Source organism: Drosophila simulans, chromosome 3R (assembly GCF_016746395.2).
Source record: "Drosophila simulans strain w501 chromosome 3R, Prin_Dsim_3.1, whole genome shotgun sequence".
NCBI classification, from domain to species: Eukaryota; Metazoa; Arthropoda; class Insecta; order Diptera; family Drosophilidae; genus Drosophila; species Drosophila simulans.
In genome coordinates this window covers 6860644-6882836 of record NC_052523.2, presented here as the reverse complement: position 1 = coordinate 6882836, position 22193 = coordinate 6860644, and the positions used below count along the sequence as shown (strand labels likewise).

The 22193-nt window shown below is 41.2% G+C and overlaps 4 protein-coding genes across 4 annotated transcripts in view; all 4 read right to left on the bottom strand.

Moving 5' to 3' along the window:
• Window positions 1-8850: 8850 nt before the first annotated feature.
• LOC6727454 (chromatin-remodeling ATPase INO80) overlaps window positions 8851-22193 on the bottom strand; it is a 35522-nt gene continuing 22179 nt past the window's right edge. The window contains exons 13-14 of the mRNA XM_016176413.3: window positions 10733-10996; window positions 8851-9165 (exon numbers count right to left, since the gene is read on the bottom strand). Of these exons, the coding sequence (XP_016034053.2) occupies window positions 8915-9165; window positions 10733-10996 (515 nt within the window). The 3' untranslated portion in view covers window positions 8851-8914. The remainder of the gene's footprint in view (window positions 9166-10732; window positions 10997-22193) is intronic.
• LOC6727464 lies at window positions 13459-14485 on the bottom strand. The gene has a single exon (XM_002102808.4). The coding sequence runs from the start codon at window positions 14343-14345 to the stop codon at window positions 13584-13586; it is 762 nt and encodes a 253-aa protein (XP_002102844.1). The 5' UTR covers window positions 14346-14485; the 3' UTR covers window positions 13459-13583.
• On the bottom strand, window positions 14374-17220 carry LOC6727463. The gene is made up of 2 exons (XM_016176415.3): window positions 16893-17220; window positions 14374-15443 (listed from the first exon to the last, which is right to left on the bottom strand). Exons 1-2 carry the CDS (start codon window positions 17103-17105, stop codon window positions 14832-14834), a joined length of 825 nt encoding a protein of 274 aa, XP_016034059.1. The 5' UTR covers window positions 17106-17220; the 3' UTR covers window positions 14374-14831.
• Window positions 17305-18378, bottom strand: LOC6727462. Its single transcript, XM_002102806.4, has 2 exons — window positions 17945-18378; window positions 17305-17881 (listed from the first exon to the last, which is right to left on the bottom strand). Exons 1-2 carry the CDS (start codon window positions 18166-18168, stop codon window positions 17395-17397), a joined length of 711 nt encoding a protein of 236 aa, XP_002102842.1. The 5' UTR covers window positions 18169-18378; the 3' UTR covers window positions 17305-17394.

The following is a 22193-nucleotide window of genomic DNA, read 5'->3' as shown; positions in this document are numbered from 1 at the left end:
GTAGCAGAAAAGTTCAAGGTAAATGATCTGACAGTCTTGGTCTAAATATTTCCTGTGCATAAGCCCACTTGGGGGTCACGAACAGCCCGATTGCTGGAGCTAAAACTAATTCGAGCATAGTTTCTTGCTTACAAAATTCGTTTTATTGAGGGTCTATGTTCTGATTAGCCGTTTAAATAAGTTGACAAAACTAAGTTAATATTATTATTTAAAGTCTATTTTTTAAATAGTATGTTTAGGTTATGGAGCTTATCGCACGTTTTTCTCCCTTTAAAACTAAGTTTTGAAATAGTAAAAGTCAAGATGTATTAGTGTACACTTTTACATTAACCAATGGTTCTCCAAACTTCCCTTTTATACATATTTCATTCACTCAGATGCCGTCTTTGTGTCGACTGCTCCACAATTAATCGTTGTCGCAGATATTTAGGGCGTTTATCGCACGTTAACACTGGAAACGCCCCGAAAGCGGAACATCTTCAACGTGACTCAATTGATTTCACGGGACTTTCTGTTACCCCGGCTGCTGTGGATTGCCATTGCAATCCTGACCATCATTCATGGCAACTTGAAGACAATGCGTTGACATTTGCGACTCATGTTGCTGCTGGCCCAAAGTTATGACCAACAGGCAAAACAAACAGAAATCAATAAGGAAAAACGCAATAAAAGGCGCAAACATTTTCTCCGCTGGCCTATTGTGCGTGTGTGCCTTCTGTTTACATTGGCGTCGATTGTAGCAGCGTGAAATATCACAACAATGGCATCATATATTTCCCGACAACTCCTCCATCCGTGTAATGTGTTTCCACAAGAGTTGCCAGTTTCGATGGCCCGATGATGCATGGGCGCCGAATCTAACGGTATGCCAAAGCATTTGAACCCGCGAAAAACAAAAGACTTAAGCAACAAACTTCGGTCAGGGTATGGCAATCGGTTGCTGGGGTATCCTGCGAAAGGCGTTCAGAGATGAGGTCAACGTGATATAGGATCCATGGAAATTTGGAATTTCACAAGTCTTTGGAAAGGTTTGCGGCGAACCAAGAATTCCTTAGCGTAAAATTGTCAAAGTAAACTGTGAAGAAGCAAAAGAATAGTACTTATAGTAAAAGTAAGTCATATCTCGCTAAGTCCCCTGTAACTACTTTCTAACCCCATTTCATAAGCCGAAGCAGTTATCAATAAGATAAGCTTTTACTGCATCTGTAAGCTTGATAATAGAGCTATATCCCAGACTTATCGCCTTTCATGTGCGTCAACGTTCCCAAGATATGAGCTCCAGCCTAGCCGCTTCTACAGGCTGTCGACCCTTTCACTTCACGCCACTCAAAATTTAATGCGTACGTGCCTGGCCACACAAAATATGGCTTAAAAAGCGGCACCAAATCCCAGCAAACAAAAAGATTTATTATATTAAATGCACGCATTTAGCGCCACTTAAGACGCCACTGAGCGGCAACAAAAACAACAGAAACAGCAAGCGGAGCAGGAAGTCAAGATAATTCTCATCAATACCAATAACGGTTTTTGTTCAGCTTTCGTTTTTGTTTTTCTTTCTGTTGCTTGCCTAGCCACTTGTAATGATTGTTATGTTTATATTTCTGTGGAGAAGGACGTGAGAGCTTGGCGGCAACCGGGTTGCAAAGTTGCAAGTGGCAAAAGGCAAGCGCCAGCGCCAAGCTTCAAATGACATTGCAGGAGGCGCAGAGGCAAGCACATAAAATAATACTACTAATAATAACAATAATAATAACAACAAGCAATTTCATAAAATGCAGCACGTCCGCACGGCCACAAATCGAACTAGCTTCAATGATGGTTGCAGCTTCGAATTCAGAGGCAACATCGGCCACTGCAAGTTGCAACTGCAACATCGGCCGCTGCAAGTGAAGTCAATAACAACGAGCATGACAATAACTACAAAACAGCAGGAGATTCACAAGCTGGCTACTGGCTTTCGATGGGGCTTCCTAGAGCCCAGGAAAAACCCAGAAGGCCGGCCCAAAGTTATTTTCAAATCGTTTTGGATCTATCTATAGACGAACATAGACGGTCAGAAGGCAAGAATAATAATGAAATATTAATTATTTAAATGTAGGGATGAAAAAATATGAATACATTTTATGGACTCGAGTGGTTAAATCTTTTAATTGTAAATATGTATATAGATATTTAAAATATGCTGAAGAAGTAATTGTTTTATGTATGTTCACAAATTTATGGAGCCAAAAATGTGTAATAATACATTTTATTGCACGTTTTTTAGCAAAGTAAAAAATTGCTGGGTCATTTCCTTTTGGGCAATTTACCACGCTTTCCATGCTGGACGGTCGCAATCAGTGTTCAGTAGCTGATAATTACGTTTCCCTGTGGTTTCCCTTTCATGGGGCGTTTTCAATTTAATTTCGCACCGGCCATCCTGGCGAAGACCTTTCACAATCTGCGCCTGGTCGTGTGACTTTTAACGCGCATTTTCAGGCACTTTAACGCCGCCGAGCATGGCGCACGAAAAGTTGGACCACTTGGGGGCTCAACGGGGTTGGGGATGGCCGCATTGACATAACACCTCATAATTTGCACTACACGTTGAAGGCTGCTGCCACGCCCCCTGCACACGCACTTCGCATTGAGCGACTTTCGCCTTGAGAATTCTCAAATTGCTGCTGGCCAATGTTCACACAGAAAGAAAATTCGTCAGATTTTGTCCCATATGCAAACCATCCAATTTTATAGATGGGTATACTGATAAAAAAAATAAACAAAATATTGCCTTAGAATTATAAAATAATCGAAATAATACATTGTTCAAAAACTTGATAGGTCCTTTTCCTTCAAGATTAAAAAAGTAGCTTGCTGTGTATTTCTCGGTGTAAGCTTTGTTTACAGGGAAAAGAAAGTGTCGTCATCACTGTCCACACGTTGGAATCGCCGGGGTGTCACTGTTGCCACCGCGATCATCAGCATCGGAGGCACCACCTCGAGTCTGGACCAGACCTAAAGACCCTGACCCAGACGCAGACCCAAGTCCAAACGAAAAATCCAAGCCCATGACCGGCGCTCGCTGATTCCGCCACACCCCGAATCACTTTTACATGTCCGCAGGGTGCTCACAAGGCTCCGCCGACCTGGCACTTTCTTTTGCGCGTGTCCAGCTGGGATCGGATCCAAGTTTTGTGTGATGTTCACACTTTAGGAAAGTTTGGTTTGGGCCACGCAGGGCCGCGAGGTGCGAAGACATTGTCGCCCGAAGTGTGGCCATCATCATCATGGACCTCTTCAATGGCGGCGACATCATCTGGGTAAACAGCTTTTCAGCATCGAAAGCAGTCGCCTTTTGTTGTTGAACATAAGTGTATATAATTTATATGGAAATTATCTGGCCCAGTAATGTCATGCATTTAATGCTTAATTTATACAGCGATTTTGCAGATTTCTGTTTTATTTCGATCCCTTGGCAATTTTCGGGTTTTTTCTTTTCGTAGGTTACAGGAAAATGTTTCCCTGACTCTAACAAGTTGTAATAACTGGCCTGGGAAGATTGCTGAAATATTTAATTGTTCATTAATATTTTATCATATAAATTATGAATTTCATTTGCCATTCCCAGGGAAACCCATTTTTAGCAAGCTTCCAACAGTCATTAGCTAGAGACGCTCTAATAACCACAAGCCCAAAAAGTATGATGACTATGCACAATGGTTGGTAAAAGGGGGTTTTTAGGTAAATATGTATGTAATATTCACTCTTACAATATTTAACATTATTTTATTGGTTGACAAATTCAATAAAACGATAAATATTAAGCTCACATAGTTTGTCCATAACGATATAGTTCTTAAAGAAATTATATTCACTGATATGAGGCTAGTTGAGCCCACTGTTTTTGCCAAAATGTCATGCCTAAAAATGTTAATAAAATCATAATTAGTTGGTAAGCAGGCAAGCTTTTCTGAATGGACACGCAAACATTTCCCCAATGAAAGCGGCCGTGGACAAGTAAACAAACCAACCAGAGGAAATGCCCCGAAATGAAATTGCTTAGAGAAATTGCTTACATTATTGTATTGTCTTGCATTAGTTGGCTGTACTTATAATTCTGCAAAGGGAAATTGCACGGCATGTGGGCCCAGGTGGCGCCACATTGACGCCTTCGACTTGGAGGACTTTGATAGACCTTCAGTGGCATCTTTCCAATCCAACTCCCTCCCACATTTACGTGCACGGAATGGGGAGTCAGGTTGCCAAAGCTCCGAACGGTTTCAGGCGTAACTAATTACAAAAACATGGCCACAGAAGAGATGCCACACAAATACAAATTAGTGGCTAATTCGATGTAACTCTTATGCTAAACACTTGCGATTGACTTGGACTTGTGCCTGCTTTATATGCAAATGTTTACTTCTCTAATTTTAATGGCTACAAAAACATGATCATCACGGCCGATAGGAGTTCTTCCCAATATAGCTTGGCGAAAGGGCGTGAACCAAATGAAATGATTTCATCGCTTCTGAAGTTTTTAAAGCATCGTTTCTTTTTCGGCCCGGATGCTAAGCACTTCGGAAACTAAATTTTGGTTCACACGCGAATAAAACCCAAAGCAAATGACGTACAGATATACGAAAAATGTTAATACAATTTAATTTACTACCTTTTTTTTACTGCCCCTCGCCAGTTGACATTCACATTTTCATTTCGCGTAATTACAGACCAACCAGATGCAAGCTGGCCAAGCCAAAGGGGTCTCCCCGAAACGGGGTCACATGGCCGGCTCCTGCTCACTGAGCATGCTCATCCAGTCTGCCTCCTTGGGTATAATTAGACCTGAAAGCATATTTGTCAAGTCTCGGTTTCAGTTCAGGGATCTGCGGATCGTGGTGCAGATCAACAGGATGCGATATGTTAATGACACAAGCGTTGCCTGTAGGTTTCCAGCTTGGGGAGCGCAACCGAATTGAGTAATTGTTAAATTGCGAAATGTTCAAGGGAGCTGAGCAAATTGAAATTTGGCCAAGTGATAGGGTGGTCTGCTTCTTTTTGTATTCTGGAAAAAAGAATTATCCTGCATTGAATACAACAATACAGATAAGATATTCCATTCGAGTACTAATATTATAAATTTTCCCACATTAAGGAAAATTAAAGTGCCAGATGTCCACAACAAGTATTTCCAACTTAATTGACTTTTTATTAACAAATCTACTAAAAAAAAAGAAGTAAAAAAAAAACCAAAAGCAAAGTTTAATAACGAATAAGCGTTAAATAGTCGATTTGGGATATACCCTAGCTATGCGGTAGTTAATATGAGGCTTATGTTATGGTAAATAAAAGAAGATCTGAACATTGAAATTAAATTTTAGATAACAATAATAAGAAAGTTGTTTATCATAAGTTTGTACACTTTTTCCAAAATACTTCAAAGGATTAAGCTAAATTGTAATTTTTGGGTGATACTCTTGGCTTAGGGTATCTCCGATATAACCGACGTGAACCACAACTAACTCAATAATGAACACATATCAATAAACACACAGTGAAGCTGTGGACAAGTGAGTTGGCCGGGCTTTCAAAAACACTAAACACGAGCTTCCAAGATGCCCCAAGCAGGCAACAATTTGTGCAAAAAGTAAATGTAGAAAAACAAACAGAGCGCAGCATGTTGCCTGACAGGAGTAGCAGGAACAAAAAGCCACCAACTGCAGCAGCAGATACAAATAATTAAAAGAAAAAAATTTAATTGATGCATTAAAGCTGGTAACGTGTTTTCCACTCGGTTCCCGGGCCAGTTTTTTCCCCGGCGACTTAAAGCTAGAGAGATGACTGTCTCGTCTGCACTATTTTTAACTGACTAGGAACTTTAACAGGTTGAAGAGCAGAGCTCATTATGTTAGTACAACAGTCATGGCATGTTGTTTCAAATATTTACATTAAAATTGTTTGCATTGACTAGGCGGATGTTTCCCTGGGCGGTGGATATCTTACGTTTTTCTAAAACATTTGCGGAATTTCGATTCGCCGGCTTAACGCTGCCAAAATGTTGTAAAAACAAATGACTTAGACAACGAACTTTAAAAGGGGGCTGGCTTAAAGCAAAATCTTCTCAGTTCAGCTTGAGTTGTTCTCCGGTCTAGCACTTTATTTGCCGCTGACATTAACAACAGCCGCCTAAAAAACAATCAAAGGACATCTGCGTCTTGAACAAAGTTCACTCTACGCACCGTCATTATATCCATTATGCGGAGCAATAGAGAGACGTTGACTTTGTGTAAGATAAATTGAATTAGAGACGCCAAACTCGCACATTCATCATCCATCCGGCCATGGGGATGGGGTCATATGATAGATAGTCGCTGCAGGGATGTTCGGAATCCCCTAAAAAACCCAAGGATGTACCAACCCGAGGCCGTGCCCTCGCAGACAAATAGTAGGAGTAGACATTTTAATTTCCCAAAAATAGACTGCCAGATGAATAGCATTCTCCAGTCCTTTGAGGGAACTCATCCCATCTTTCTTCTGTTCTCGTTAAGTGGCAGGGAAACTAGAGCAGCCTGCACATTCTTCGTTTTTTAAGGATAGCCTGGAAGATGCCCGTGCATAGAACTTAAGGACTAAGCCGATCCGATGCGTAGGCAGGGCATGAAAGGAGTGGAACTTGGGTTTCCCCCCTTTTGTGCCTGCTTTTGAAGAAAATTAAATCCTTTTGCTTATTTTTTCAAGGTGTGGCCATGCAATCTGCGCTCGTCTCCGCTCCGTGCTTATTGTCTTGATTTATAGACCACGGAACATCTTTACCGGCTTAAGTTGGAAAGAAAACGCCTAAGAATGGCAGGAAAGGATTCAAGCCTGGCTTCTGCGGCTTATTAGTTTCGCTGGATTAACTCACAAGAAGGGATTGAGCTCGTTCTTGGGTTGTGCCCGCTGCGAATTCGGAAGCAGCTGCAGAAAGGATTAACTTCCATTTTTTAGGCGCTTCAAAAAGATCCTTCCCAAGGTAGTTTGTTTACGTAGCACGGGCTGGGTCAAGCTCCAAACTCCTTCCAATAAGGCAGACCAACCTGTGGCCGGCTTTTCAACAATTTTCTTTTCCTGCATCAATCACAACAACTTCGGAGGCAGCAGCAGACAACATCGATTGAAATGCTGTTTGTGATTTTTAATTGAGGAAAAAACGAGAAATATTGGTTATCTTCGAATTCGAAGCACTTATCACCCTTTCAGATATGATGAATCTGCTAAAGAACAGCAACATTAAGAAATGCTTAAGTAAAAAATAAAATGTTATTAGGATAATAAAAGATCTAACAATTTCAAAAATATTCTTTCTGGTATAAACAATGTAAAAAGATAAAAGGGTATCATAATGTGACTTCCTGAGTCTTATTCGCTTTAGTTTGTTTTCGAGTTCGAGATGGCTGCTAATTAATAAACGCAGTACCCCCAAGAAGTATTGGATGCATAGGGGGACGGAGTGGGAGGAAGGTAAACGACTGGCTGCCCGAATCCGCCTCAGATGCCACTTGGCATAAATGCACACTTTTAACATTTCTCGGATTCTCCAACTGCAGCGACTACGGGCGAAACGTGAATCTTATGACAGTCCTCCAATGTCGCCAACTGGCCGCCGGCGACTCTGATGCGGAGAAAAAACAGCAACAAAAAGGAAAACAAGTTGCAGTTGGAATATTAAGAATTGTCATATTGAGAAGTCTAAGATGCCTAGAGAGTCAATGCCAAGCAACTGCAAGCCGGAGCGGCGAGAAAAAGCAAATGAAATGTGTTCGACGGTTAGATACTCTTAGATAAATGCATTTCAAATAATGAGCACTTAAACAAAATTTGAAAAAAGTGGGCAATATGCGTGAGTAAGTAAGTAATGCATCCTGATCAATTATTATCTCATTTTCTTTTATTATATTTCTATAATCACGAAATCTAAATGGACACTATATATGCCTTTATTTTTATTTAACCCATTCCTCATAGAAAAGTATATTTATTCTATAATTTCAATGCTGTTTACATTATAACAAAAGCATGAAAAGCAGGAAAAGCTTGATTTTATCTGTGTTAATTTTTGTATTTCTGTGTTATTGTCTGCGCAGAAGCGTGTCCTGTTTAGTTTAAAAGACTACTGCCTTAACATAAGTCCGCGGTTATTAAACTGAAATATGTATACTTTTAATACAGATCGTAAACTGATGGCTGGAGAAACCTTTTGTACCGGGAATCACGCAGCGTAACTAATTGCCGAATGACAATGATTTCGGCGCCCTTATGAGCTTGGTCTTCTCCCAGAGTTTTCCCATTTTCCTTAATTTAATTACCAGTTTTATTTGGCTGCGTATGCTCGACTGTTGCGCTAATTTCGACGCGTCGGCGGTGTTGATTACAACTAAAATTTGTTTGACTCGAAACAAACTTTTATTACACCTCACATTTGATGGTTTTGTTTCCGCAGTCTGCAATTATTTCGATGGCTGATGCGTGAATACCTGTGTACCACAGTCTTGGCCAACGAACTTGACGCGATCACAAGTCGGGTTAACGCGTCGAGTGTCAACGGAAGCTCTCCAACAGTTTTACAAGTTTATTAATTTATGATTGCAACAGTCATTATTTTTTGTACTAATTATTAAAACGATAAAATGCAAAAGGGGTGCCAAGTGAAAAAAAATGTCTAACATATATATTTACAAAAAGAATTCATTTGATAATCATAAGAATTAAATTACCGAATTAAAGGATGTATGCATTTGAAATCTTTTTAAAAAATGAATCCTTGAAATATTGTATAACCTTCATGATAATAAGAGCTGAATTGTTTGAGTATTGTAAAAAATTAAACAATATAAATAATTACATTGACTTGCTTTATTATTTTTTATCAATCAAATACAAATTTAACTGTTCTGGGTAACTACTCAGGACCAACGGCACCATGAGATCCCGCTGAAGGACTGGGCGCCCGACTGGTAGCCGGGCTGCTGCCAGGCGGCGTGTCATCCGGACTTCGCCCCAAAGGCACCAGCAATGGACCCATTGGCCGGCGGGCACGTGGAGCTCCGCGTGTTCCACGACTGACTGGTGTGGCGGTTTTCGAGCGAGGTCGTCCTGGTCCGCGTTTGCAGGACACTCCAGCCGATTGTCCGGAGGGGCTTGTTCGATACTCTGGAAAAATTAAAAGTTGTACATTATTTAGTATTATTATTTAAGTGATAACGTAGATAGATAGTATATATCTTTTAAATCTGAATGTTGGAATTGTAGTTGTATTAAATTTTGGGCTTTTGCCTATACTCCGTGATCTCAATACCATTTATAATTAAACAAATTAAATGTTTAGCAATACAAATGTTGCATCTGCCCTTGAAAACTGCACAAACTGTACGTTAGCTCCTATCAGATTCCATTAGAAGAATGAAAAACGAGCAGATCAAGCTGAACAAAGGATAAGCAACTTTCTGGCTAATTCCACTGGCATTTTCCACCGCACGTTTCATCGCATCCTGGCATTTACTTGTTTGCCCCGGCAATGCATGCAATTGTGGTTTTTTTAATTGTCGAAAGTCCCCCGAAACATTCTGGCCCTTCTCCTTCCACTGGGCAAGTTTAATTTATGCAACGTTGCGTATTTGCCATTGCGATTATGTCTCCATTTTGGGCCAACAGCTACGGAACGTGTTCCTGTCACGTGGAACCCCGCTCCACTCGTCTGGTGTCTGGGACTTTAAGCGGATTTATTCAATTATCATTTGTCGTGCGCCTGAAAATCCAACTGAAAATTGCCACATTGTTGCAGGATTTATCTCCTCTTAAACGAATTTGTTTGACTATAAATTGGGGAAATTTACCATTTCACAGATGCGAATTACTTTGCTGAGTTATGAATCAAATTGGCAACAATCTGTGAGAACCGTAACGTGTTCTTTTAAATGGCTTAGGAATTAATGCTCAAAAAAATAGTCTTTTCCACAAATTTACTTGAAAAGCCAGAAAGTAAGAAGTGGAAAAGATAAAGCAGCCAGATGTGAATCTCTGAACAAATATTTGGCTTGACTTGCAGCCAACCGAAAGGGGGGAACTTTCAAGAATGCTTTATCTGGATTTAGGTATTTACTTAAAGGGGGAAATATTGAAAATGTTATGTAATGTAAAAACGCCTGGCACTGCGTTAAAATTGTCACGTACCACAAAGTGGAGGCATTATTTCTGCGGGCTGTAATCGAGACATATCCAAAAAAATTGAATAAAACGAAAGGGGGACGACCGGTAGATCAACCACAAAGCAATATGGAGATAAAACCACCTCAGGGGGAGGGGCCTGAGTAACCAAAAATACTTGTTCCGGAAAAGGCAGCGATAAACGTGATTATGACAAGCGATTAGCGACAAGTGACACTCTATTCAACTGAGGGGGAAATCCTTGCGGAGGGGTGACTTCTTGAGGAGTGAGAGTTGCGTGACGGAAGGAAAGTTACTTGCACTGAAAAAATTAGTTCGCAACTAAGTTGATTTAAAAACTTGTCTAAATTAATACTTGCTGTATGGTAAATGATGTATTAAATACTTTAGTAACTAAGCTCACGAACATGAAATTTTTGAACAAGTATATAATTTTCAGATTGCCAAAAGCTAGCTTTTCTTCATACAGAACCTACTTTTTGTCTTTCAAATTATATACTTCTGAAGTTCGACTAAACCTCCTTTAGCGCATATTTTCTGCAAGTGTACTTACCTTCTTCGTTGAGCGGGACGCCGGTATTGTCGCCACCGCCGCTTACTTCCTGCTGCGGTAGGGGTGAAGACGTTCCCGCCGCCGCTGCCTGCGTCGCCGTGGCCGGTACCGCTGGCGTCGCCGCTTGCGTCGGCGTCAGCACGCGCGGGATCGAGCCGTGTCCGCCACCGCGCCGCGTGCTGCCCCTCGGACGTCCGCGTCTTGTGCCGCGCGGGTGGTGCCGTCGCCGCATCGGCGAAATGCCGCTCAGGTCACCGAGGAAGTCTGCAAGGAGGAGGGAAAATTTATAGGTGACTCGGTATTGATTAATTGCGGTTGGACGAAATCCACAAGCATCTGGCCCAATATATATGTATAACGAAAAACAAACATTAAAATGGGAGTTTCGTTACATTTACCACAATTTTATGGCTCGCAACCCAAATGCCTAATTAATGGGGATGGCCTGGGGTACTTTGACGGCTGCTTGACGGGGATACCTTCTTAGGTTTCTTGGCCATAATTCTTTGCCGGCACCTAACTATCGATATGTGTGCCATGACCATATTTGCGCATTCAACGTGTTACTTTTTATGCCCCAAAGACAATGGCGGAGTGGCAGCAACAAACAAGTTCAACTTTTATCGTGGCCAAGACTCCGCCGAAATGCCAAGGGAAAAATATGCGGAGTGCGATATTTCCATATTATAATTCTTAACCCGCCAGTACACGTAACAGAAAACCACAATATGTTCAAAACCACATATAATCAATTTAAGTTTAAAAGTTTATAAGTCATTTATGATACATTTCATTAGCAATATCCATATGGCACAATTTAAAACTAAAAGGATCGTATGCATTTAGAACATGTAGTTATGTCCAACATATTTCACTTAAAAAGGATTTGTCTAGGGTTAAACTTAAATATTTCACTGGTTATATGCCAGCGTCTTAGACGGCTAACTGTAAGTTGTATAAATAAAACAGAGACAACAAATAAATAAACGACGACGGCAGGCTCAAAAAAGTTGCGATCAGCGGGCAGACAACAATGTTGTTGTTCCACTGGTTCTATTTCCCCAGTTGTCTGTTGTTCGCAACGAGTGTATCTGTATCTTGTCTGGTGTTTGGCGACAATACCTGGCGCTCCGCTATTTCGGTATGCAACGCACACAAGTGGCGGCAGCATCATCATAGCCGATCCGATGATCATCACTCCATGATCGACATTATTGTCTAGTCGGTGCAGTGATCATCGCCATCGACAGTCGCCAGAGGAATTGCCTACAAGATTGTGGCCATGTCCCCAGCTCATCAAGCGGTTTAAGCCGAAAGAGAGAGGGCCAAAAGCAGTCTGGCTCCTTTGGTGATAGGGTTTACTTTTACTGTTACAACGAGAACGAGACCAACTCGAACGGCAATGCAATATTATTGAACTGAACTTTGGATTTTAGCCATAAGTTTTATCAATAAAATTCAATCCAAGGCAATTCACACAGCCCAGAAGAGGTTTTCCTCGCCTATTTCATTTTTTTTTTTTTGGCAGTTCGTTCTTGGTTTGTTGCTGCTTTTTGGCATGTATTTCGGTCAAACGTCGTGGCATTGCAGCAAAACATCAAAAAACATCCAACAAAGTTTCGCTTTTTAGCATAATTCAGCTGTCAACCAGGGGCAAGGGAAAACGGCTGGAAAATACCGGGCAAAATGGAAATGTTGAGCGTGATGGATTAAGTCTAGCTTGGGTTAAGTCTGATGATTAGCGAGTGACAGTTGAATCGGGGGGATAATAAATGGTTTGAAATGCGAAAAGTACTTGGTAGATGTTAGAAATATATTTAAAAATATTATTTTTGCTATTATTAAATATATTTGTAATAACAAAATTAATACACAAAAATGTTTGAATTATAAAAACATATATTTAAGAATAATAGCATATCAATCACAACGGATATGATATATATTATTATTCCAAACAAACTTCAGCCCATACTATCGATAGTAAGTATTCCCTTCGCTCCAGTTGTATTTATGATTGCAATAAATATGTTCGCTTTTGTTTGATTTGCTGCTGCTTGCTGGTGATATTTGCCTCGTCTGAGCCCTCTTCATATTGCCAATTGACACGAAAGGCCCAAAGAAATAACAACAATGGAATTGCACCAAGCAAAATGACAAAAAACGAGAGACGGGAAGTAAAAAAATAAAAAAGAAAAGCAGCAGAGAATGAAGCTCGGCAGCAGACGGGGAATAAGAATCCGGCGAGCATAATCGGATTTCACAAATCATTCATTCAATTATCTAATTGATTTGACTGATGATCATTTGTGAACCTTGATCCTAGCTCCTGGGCCCGGTGCCAAAGTCAATGTGACGCATGTTTGCTACGCCCGATAAGCGAAGTGAATGAAGGGAATCTCGGCTCGAAAGGCCTCACCTTTGACTGTAATGCGCCGGCCATGACTAAGTGGCTCTTGGGATCTTTGGCTCCCTGGCACTTTTTTCCCGGCCACCGGGCTCTCCTCGTCCTTCTCAGATTCGCAGGCTTAGATTACATTTCGCTTTTGTCGCTGTTGTTATTGCCGGCTACTGTAAGCCATAAAGTCATATAAATTGCGATTCTTATCTGCGTGAAATTGTTAATTTTTTTACGGATTTGCAAAAGTCCAAGGATCCAGCTGCAGTTAGCTGTTTAGTTGCAATTTAAGTTGGAGGTAAAAGCATATATCAGTATGGAAGATTCATTGTTCTTCAGATATTTATTTTTATTCAAAAAAATATTAACTTTGAAAATATTGAATTTCGAAAACAGATTACACCAAACATAAACTTTAGATCAAAAACATTATGGACGCTATATGACACGCCATTACATATAAAAATACTCGTATTCGGGCCGGGACACAGGCTTCGAAAGATATAGCAATCTGATCTGGTGGAGACGCCATCCCTGGGGAGTGAACTTCTTCCTCCGTGGCGGCTTGACATTGAGCACGTCGTAGATATGCTCCGGATGATAGCAATGCGGTGGGAACTGAGGCGTGATCTTTGGTTTCGACAGGCTAAGGATGCGCGGAGTTATCCTGGCTTTGAGAGCAGCCTTGCGGATGGGAAAGCGCAGTTCGGCCCACCATTTGTCCTCGATGTCGGCATTGAAGAAGCAGCAGGGCTTATTAGGGGGCTTAAAGGGTCGTCCTTTGTCATGGAGTGGCGGCTGACCCCAGACAATTATTGGGGAGTAGGGTTGGACCGGGTAGATGTACTGATGCTTCGGCGTCATTTTCCGTTCCAGTGGCGTGGCCAACTTGGCGACCTTCTCCTGAAATTCGTCCGGATCGATTGCGCGTGGCTTTCTGGCGCATGGCAAGAACTTGGCCACACAGGGTATGGGCTGTTTGACCGGCACCGGTAGTTCCTTTGGCATGGCTCTGGAGGCTGCCCACTCGTAGAACTCCCTCCACTGCGCCTTCTTCATCGGTCCGGGAATCTGCCATCTGGTTAGGTAGCGCCTCTCCTGGATGAGACGACGTTCGATCGGCTTGGCATTCCGCTCGCACCATTCCACCCAACTCGGTGGCGGCTTAACCACGCTGATTACGCTGGCCTTGGTCTCATCTTGTATCATACTCATGGTGACCCGATTATTGATTTAAAATCACTTAAAATTTAGCAAGGGGTCTAACTGTATCTAAGGCAACAAATCAAATTTTTGTGCTCCAATGGCAACGGTTTTAAATAAAATAGTAGTTCTCAGTCGTTTGATTTATAAAATCATACTGATGACTAAAAAAACGCCTACCTATGCAGCCTTTGAAAATAAAACCGCACCGTACAGAACCAGTACACGTTTTGGTAATAAATGCCCTCGGTTTTATAAAATATATAAATAAAACGTTCTAAATCAAAATGGCAGGAGATTTAATTATTGGAATCTTCCAAATGGTGGGAAAGTTAATGCTTCGGGTCTAAACTTGTAAAAAAAATAGTTTACATATATAGTATAGTTTAAGAAACATACTTCAAACAAAATTAAGGGTCAAAAACTTTAATAAATTCATTTCGTGTTGGACAAATATAAAGAGCAGCTTGGAAGCACCCAGGATTGTTAGATGTTACATTAGAAGAATATCGTTTCATTTCTAGAAACCGGCTTGGACAGGTACAACAGTCGGATCTGGTGCAACCGCCAGCCTCGGTGGGTGAACTTCTTTCGTGGTGGCGGCTGAACATCCAGCGGATGCAACATATTTTTATTAATGAGGCAGTGCGTAGTAGGTGGATATACCCGTGGTTTGGCCAGAGACTGGATGCGGGGAGTGATCTTTCCCAAGAGGGCTGCCTGCCGGACAGGAAATCTGAGCTGGGCCCAGAAATCCGCCTCCAGTTCGTCGGTTGGAAAACAGGCGGGAACGTAAGGAGGTTTGAATGGTCGACCGGGATCGCGATGCGGTGGCTTGCCCCAAGAGATCGCCGGGGAGTACGCTGGCGGTAGGTCAGGCGTATTATACTTCTCGGTGATCTTTCGGGGCTTTGCCAACATCAACATTCTTTCCCGCAACTCATCCTCGTCCAGCTGGCGCTTCTGCAGGGCACATGGCAAGTATTTGGCCGCACAGAAAGGCTTTGCAGGTCTCTGGAGCTGTGGATTTTTAGGCCCTGCCCGGAAAGCAGCCCAGGCAAGGAAGTGCTTCCAATCCCTAATGGTCATCGGACCATTTTTCTGCCACGGCACTATGGTCCAGAATTCGTTTTTTTTGGCATAAAGTCTAAATTTTTATGTCAATATATCGTCCTCTAGCAATTATTTTCTAATAGAAAATTGATCATATAAATAAAAACCAAAAACAAAATTGACCGAAAGCTTCACTAAATCGTTTTATGAGCTTTTAAAGTTGAAGTGTTAAAAAGCTGATTGAGAGAATGCAATTTCCGAAAAATTACTTGCTTACTTTTGCATGTGGTATAATCGTTAATACGCATCCAAAAATTATAGTAAAATATGGAAAATAAATGCCAAGGTATGATGTTTTTAACTTATTTAGGTAATATATGTATAGTTGTACTGTTTTTATGTTGTGTGACATCCAATTTATGTGTATTTTAACAGAAAATTCTAACGTGTCCCCTGTGTTTCGTGGAGTATAACTAATTTTCTGACAATTTCTGACAAAAGTTAAAAACGTCAGTTTGTACCTTTAACTATTGTCTTTCACGGTAAAGTAATATCTTTTGCCCATTTTTGCTCGTTTTCTTAAAAATTTGATTTTATATAGGCAATTTTGAGTTCAGACATAGCGATCTCCTGGACATTTGGAGGCGTAACAATAGGCAAATAAGTTATGTTTCAGATTACGTTTATTCCGCAATCAACAACAATAATCAGGAATCGAAACAGACAGAAGATATTGAAAAAAAAATAGTAAATTTTGAATTATTTATTAAAAAAAACTGCCCGAGTGTAACAGATAACTAGACCGATTTATTTCCAAACATACCAAGTGGATGGCGTCAAAGATAACAATTCTTGTTAGAGATTTTGAAAACTCCACGACACCGAAGCAAATGGGACGCCGAAACTTATCTTACCAAAATGCAGGAGAAAGATTAAAAAGGAAACTGAAAATACGAGTGAAGCCCGGAATAAGCTTTACAAAAGGGATCGACTATCACATGCAAGGAAAAATAGTCGGATCAATAGGATGAGTGATATTTTCCACAGAGCGATTGATAACTCGGACCCACTATTATCAACAATTAGTTTAAAAGAAAGAGAGAGAAAAAATAGAAAAAACCACTTCCGAAGGCAGTAAAAAGTCTTTTGGAAATACAGTATAATTTTAAACCTGATCCATGAGACAAAATATTGGATTCACAATCTGATTCTGATTCGAGTTCAGATTCGGAAATTTAAAATGTAGAACTAGAAAAAGAAGAGGGCGATTATTTTTAAAACAACAATATACACGACTTTAAAAAAAAAAAAAAAATGATATTTCGTTGACTCCTGAGTCATACCAGTAGTTAATATGGGAGGCAAGAGAGGGCGTGGTCGCACAGACTTCAAATTTTCTGTGCAAACTATTTGTGATTTAACAACAAAATGTACAAAGTTTCAAGTCTGTAGCTCAATTTTTAGACTTTATGCCAAAAAAATCGAATTCTGGACCACAGTGCACGGGGTCAACTTTCGGCACTCACGAGGCCGTACACGTTTCACGGGCTTTGAGTTTCGTTCGCACCATGCCGCCCAAGAGGGCTGCGGCCCTTGCACCTTGGGTTTTACGTACAATGTTTCCTGCTCAACAAATTCATGATAGGAGTTTATGGGGGCTATCGATGGCTCAGAAGTCTTTATTTTGCCCAAGTGGGTTCCAAAAGCTTCACTGTTCATTTTAATATTTTTTAAGATTTTTTATGTTTACTCTTTTTAAATTTTGAAAGTACTATCTTACGACTGTCTGGTCGAGGGATAACTCCTTCGAAATATTTTGGACGCCTACTTTTTATGAATAAGCTATTATACATCTCATATTATACCATCTTTTCTTTGGTCATAACTGGATTTGCATTTAAAATGAAACAATTGCCAGTGTTATCAATCCGATTAATTCTTAACTACAGGTCAATCTACTTTATTTAGTAAGTGATCTGTATCTAAGGAGTAATCTTTTTGGTTAATTTTAGTGACAGCAGCACAGTAAGTCGGCCAGAACCCGAGGATTTGGTTTCGAAAGGAATTCAAGTCGCTGCAGATGATGTCGCCACTCCCGCGGCGACATTTTCCGACGTTTGGGCACCTCTTCCTCGTTATTGGGCACCGAGCAGTGGCATTTCTGTGGATATTGGCGTGGCCGGGCCAGTTCATAGATCTTCTTGCTGGGACGGGCTGTGAGTGCTTTCCGCGACACAGGAAACCGCAGGTTAGACCAAAACTCGTTCTCGAGATCCACGTGCTGGAAGCAGCACGGAACCACTGGCCTTTGTACTGGTCTACCATGTTCCGGACGTGGAGGAGCACTTTGGCCGATGATTTGCGGTCGATAGGGAAACTGTTCCGGTGGCGGTGGAATATACTTTTGGCGCTGCCAGCGTGGCATACTCAGACGATATGGGTTTTCCCTTAGAGGAATAACTTCTGCCACAGAAGGCTTCTCAACAATTGGTTTGCTAAGGGAGGATCGAGTTATGGTTGAGAAAACTACCATACCGATCGATTTTATGGCGTTTTACCTATCTCGCTTCTGCTTTCCACCCTGCAATCTTTCGTTATGGACCATTGTATCTACTTGGTAAGTTTTGTAGAAGTTGGCCCACTCATTTCGGCTCATGGGTCCTGGCTTTTGCCATCGAGTAGGTTCCGGGCGCACGGCGGGAGTGGGTATCGATGACTTGGGTCTCGAGTTTCGATCGCACCACTTCATCGTCGAAGCTCGGAGTTTTTGTGTGGCCGTCATATTTTTTATTTTATTTTACAGATTTTGTCGTATGTCCAAAAAGTTTACTCTTAAATTATTATTTTTTTTTAAATCTTCTGAATTTTGATTTTTTTACAGCTTTCTAGTACCATCTTGGCATTACATCTTATCTGGTTTATTTTGTATTTTTGGGTATTTAACCAGAATATTTATATTTTTTACATTTGTAATGCCGAGTATAGAATCTAAGACTACTTAAAACTAAATATTAAGCATTTTTGGTATTTTGGCATGCCTGATAAGCGGGATATAAGTCGTTTTAAGATCGGTATTTTTTCCTGTGACATGGAAGACAATAGAATTGTAGATTCGAAAAAAGACATGCCAGAGGCTGAATTTTCCAGGCATTTTTCTCGATTCCGGGGCTCGGCATAGTGCTTGAAAAATGCTGAAGATACTTTCAGCTTTTTACTGCCGCGCATTGAAACCCAAACGGCTCAATCACGAGCCCATGGTTCGATGAAAGCCAGTGGGTCCAGCCAGAGGCATTGTGGCATTGCCCGTGGCGACACGCATTCGAGGTCATAACCCAATTCCTTTCGTGGCCAGCTGGCGATGGTGATGGCCAACTGCAGGCTGCAAGCTGCAAGCTGCTAACAGCAGTGGCAACTGTATTCCCCACTTGGAGTCCAAGATCGATGGGGTAGGCTCCTGCAGCCAATTGAAATTCGGTGCGCATTGCAATCGATCGCACTTTTTATCCAATGATTGTCGTATGCCTACAATACCCGTTCTGGCCTTTCTAACGCTGCGTCTGCCTTCTGGCCAGGTTGGTTTTGGTTTCAAGCGGTGGTCTCTGCTGGCCGTGTCGCCCATCTTCATCATCATCTTCGCCAGCGCATTGCATTTGATGAGGTGCAGTCGTGGTCATCATTGTGTTTGTACGCTGTTCACTGCCATTGTCATGATTTGTTGTCGCCACACAGAGATTTCTGTCTGGCTTTGCCACATGAATTTTAAATTAAAGCCCGGTCGGTCGGTGGGCATTTGTCTGGACACTTCCGGGCCGGAACTTTTCAGGGGATTAGCCATAACAAGGACAAGGACTCTGGGGTTCCGTTTCGTTTCGAAAGAGTCATCAATCTGGCGACCGCAAAGTGCTCATAACATGTGTGAAATTGACACCACAGATGCGACTCGAACTAACGGAAACGCCAGCAATTTTACGCTACATTTAGCTAATGACCAAAAACGTGATGGCAGATGGTTCTGCACCAGGACCTCTTCCTGGTGGAGCCCTCTTCTAAAAAATGTATTGTATGTAGTGACTGGGCAACACCCCAAAGGGAATGACTAAAAAAAAGGCATGGACCAAAGTGGCGTGAAGTATGTTCTTTTTCGGGATCATTAGGGGTGCGTTTTGGACACGAATCGTAATTGAAGGGCACTTATTTTCAGTTTTCCTTTTCAGCGACTCCTGTCACTAAATTGTTAAGTTAAACTGGAAGAACTAAATATATTTTACGAAATTCTATTCCTCATAGTTCAGTTCACAGTTCATTATTTTAACATTGAATTAAAACAATGAATTAAAATGAAACATTCTCAGTACACTAAACATTAAAAATCGTAATCAATTGAAATCTTTTTGTCAAAATACACTTAATTGAGATAATCTTTAATCAATCAATCAGCGCATAATTCCGTAATTCCCAACTATTCCTTTTTTTGTTTGATGTCCAATTAAAAATTCACGCATTTAAATCCAAGCAATGCAAAGCCAACCGATTTAAAGCGAAATTCTTAGGCGGATTCGTTTCGTTTTCACATTGCAAATATGATTAACCAATTTGAGTCAAAACCACTTTAATTTTAGAGCTTCGAGCTTCGAGCCGGCCGCCTGACAAGTGCAATTGGCCAACTGCAATTGGCCACATGAAATGCTGAGTCGGGCTACCACAAATCCGCGGCACGTACTTGCTATGGGCGCTATGGGGGCCAATAAGGTGTAAATTTATGCGCCAAAGTCCGGGCTTTAAGCCAGTTGGGCTGAAATGGAACCATTAGCAAACCGAGCCTATGCAATTGATGGCTGAGTTCTTCAGAATGCTCAGCGAAACGCACATTTTTCGTGTGCCTACGGATGATTGGCATTCGAGAATGCATTACTATTTTATTTATTTTTGTTTTTTTGTTTTGTAGTTACCAGTGGCTGTGTGAATTTTTGTGGCCAATCAAAGTTTTTGTTCGCAGTTTTGATTTGCTGCTAAGATTCGCAGCGTAATTGTATCTCATGGCTAACTTGTATTCTATGAGATACTTTTTTGCCGCTGTTCCCTGAGAGCTTCGATTTATATACGGGTACTCGTATGTTGAACAAGTGTTTTGGTTTAATTATTTTCATGTCTCACAAGCTCCGCTGACAAAGTGGACAAGGATCTTATGATCTACGCGGGGTTGGGCTAATGAATATTTAATTCGGGTGGAGTAATGGCATCGTTTAGTGTTTCGCCTCAGTTATGCTGCATTATGTTTGGCTTATGTGAAAGTTGCACATTTGGCACGTGTCCCAATTGAATGGCACCAATTAAGAAATTGTTTCACTCCGTGTTACACAAGACAATTAAGTGGGAAAAAGTTGTGCACGCACTAGGAAATTTGAATGATGGCAAGGCAAAAATGTGGTCAATTGCAGCGAAGAAAAAACACTCCTGCTGTATAACATTAAGCTCTTGTGATCCACTTATCGTTTGCACAACAAGAAAATATACATAACTAGACATATTTGCTTTACCTTTTAAGCAGACTACATAACATGTGTTTCTTTCAGTGTATTTCCCGTCTGGCCATGGAATGCAGTCGAATGCGAAACATCAGGCAAATAATTTAGATACGCCTGGCTCACAAGAAGTATTTGATTTCAAAGAATTACAACAGTAGAATGTCTAACTCCGGACTCATGACAATTTCTCATTTTGTTCGGCACAGCAGTAAACAGCAAATAAATGTCGGTTTGCATTACGAAATCAAAACAAGGAGAGCAGCCCGCTCGGATTGGCAATTTATGTAGCCACAACACGTGAGCTCATTGATTAAATTAGCTGTGTCTTTTGGCCAAGCCCTGTGCACATAAAAATTATTTATGAGCCGCAATTCGTTGAGTTTTTTCCTGTCTTTCTTCGGCTTTCATTGGGTTTTTGTGGCATTTAAATGCTAAGCAAAAAGCGAAGGCTAAACAAAAACCGAACGCCAAGTGACAAGCGAACCAAACATAATCAACTACGTCGAAAGTAAACTGGATTGCGTTTGTCTGGGAAATCTAAAAGTAGTAATGCCAAAATGGATTTATTCGGAAAGGAAAAGTACTATAAAACTAGAAATATGAGAAGCATTTTTTACAGTGTTTCAGGTATTAAAATTCTGGTTATATTTAATGCGCTATTCATTTTTCAGAAAATATTGTTTTCTGTATGATTTCCTGTACCTTTTCTATTCCCAGACTCTCCATTGTCCAACGGGCATCACTGTCTTCCAAGAAGGGGAACTGGACAGGAGTCGAACTGGTAGTATTCACAACACAACAGCCACATCAGGTCGAAATGAAAACGTTATCAAGCGACAGACGCGCTTTTGCAGTAACAAGATGGAACGGGGACATAGGCAAAATTAGCTGCGTTCGCCAGTGAATTTGCAGGCCAATCAGTGAGTGTGCCACAATTTGGCCAACCAAACGGGCAGCAGCAAACTGGTCAAGTCGCAGATGCCATCGGAGCTGTTCCTGCTGGTCTCCTCCTTCTCCTTCTCTACCGGCAACGTGCAACCAGCAACATGCAACTTCGATCTGCTGACGTTGCACTTGTCGCGATTTCACATCAGTTTTTTTTTTCTGCTGTTACGGCTGCTATACGGTTGCTTTTTGCTCGTTGCCTACTTTTCAACGTCTTGTACTTTCGATTGGTTAATTGTTAAACAAATTTGAAATGTTTCTGCTTTGCAGTCACCTGGCCTCACCCCCTCCACCACCTCCTCCTTCTATCGTTCGCGAATGCAAATCGCATGAGCTA

Coding starts and splice junctions, on each gene's coding strand:
- LOC6727463 (XM_016176415.3), bottom strand. CDS start 17,105: ATGAACAGTGAAGCTTTTGGAACCCACTTGGGCAAAATAAAGACTTCT. Junction 15,444..16,892: donor GTGAGTGCCGAAAGTTGACC/CCGTGCACTGTG, acceptor TGGACCATAGTG/CCGTGGCAGAAAAATGGTCC.
- LOC6727462 (XM_002102806.4), bottom strand. CDS start 18,168: ATGACGGCCACACAAAAACTCCGAGCTTCGACGATGAAGTGGTGCGAT. Junction 17,882..17,944: donor GGAAAGCAGAAGCGAGATAG/GTAAAACGCCAT, acceptor ATCCTCCCTTAG/CAAACCAATTGTTGAGAAGC.
- LOC6727464 (XM_002102808.4), bottom strand. CDS start 14,345: ATGAGTATGATACAAGATGAGACCAAGGCCAGCGTAATCAGCGTGGTT.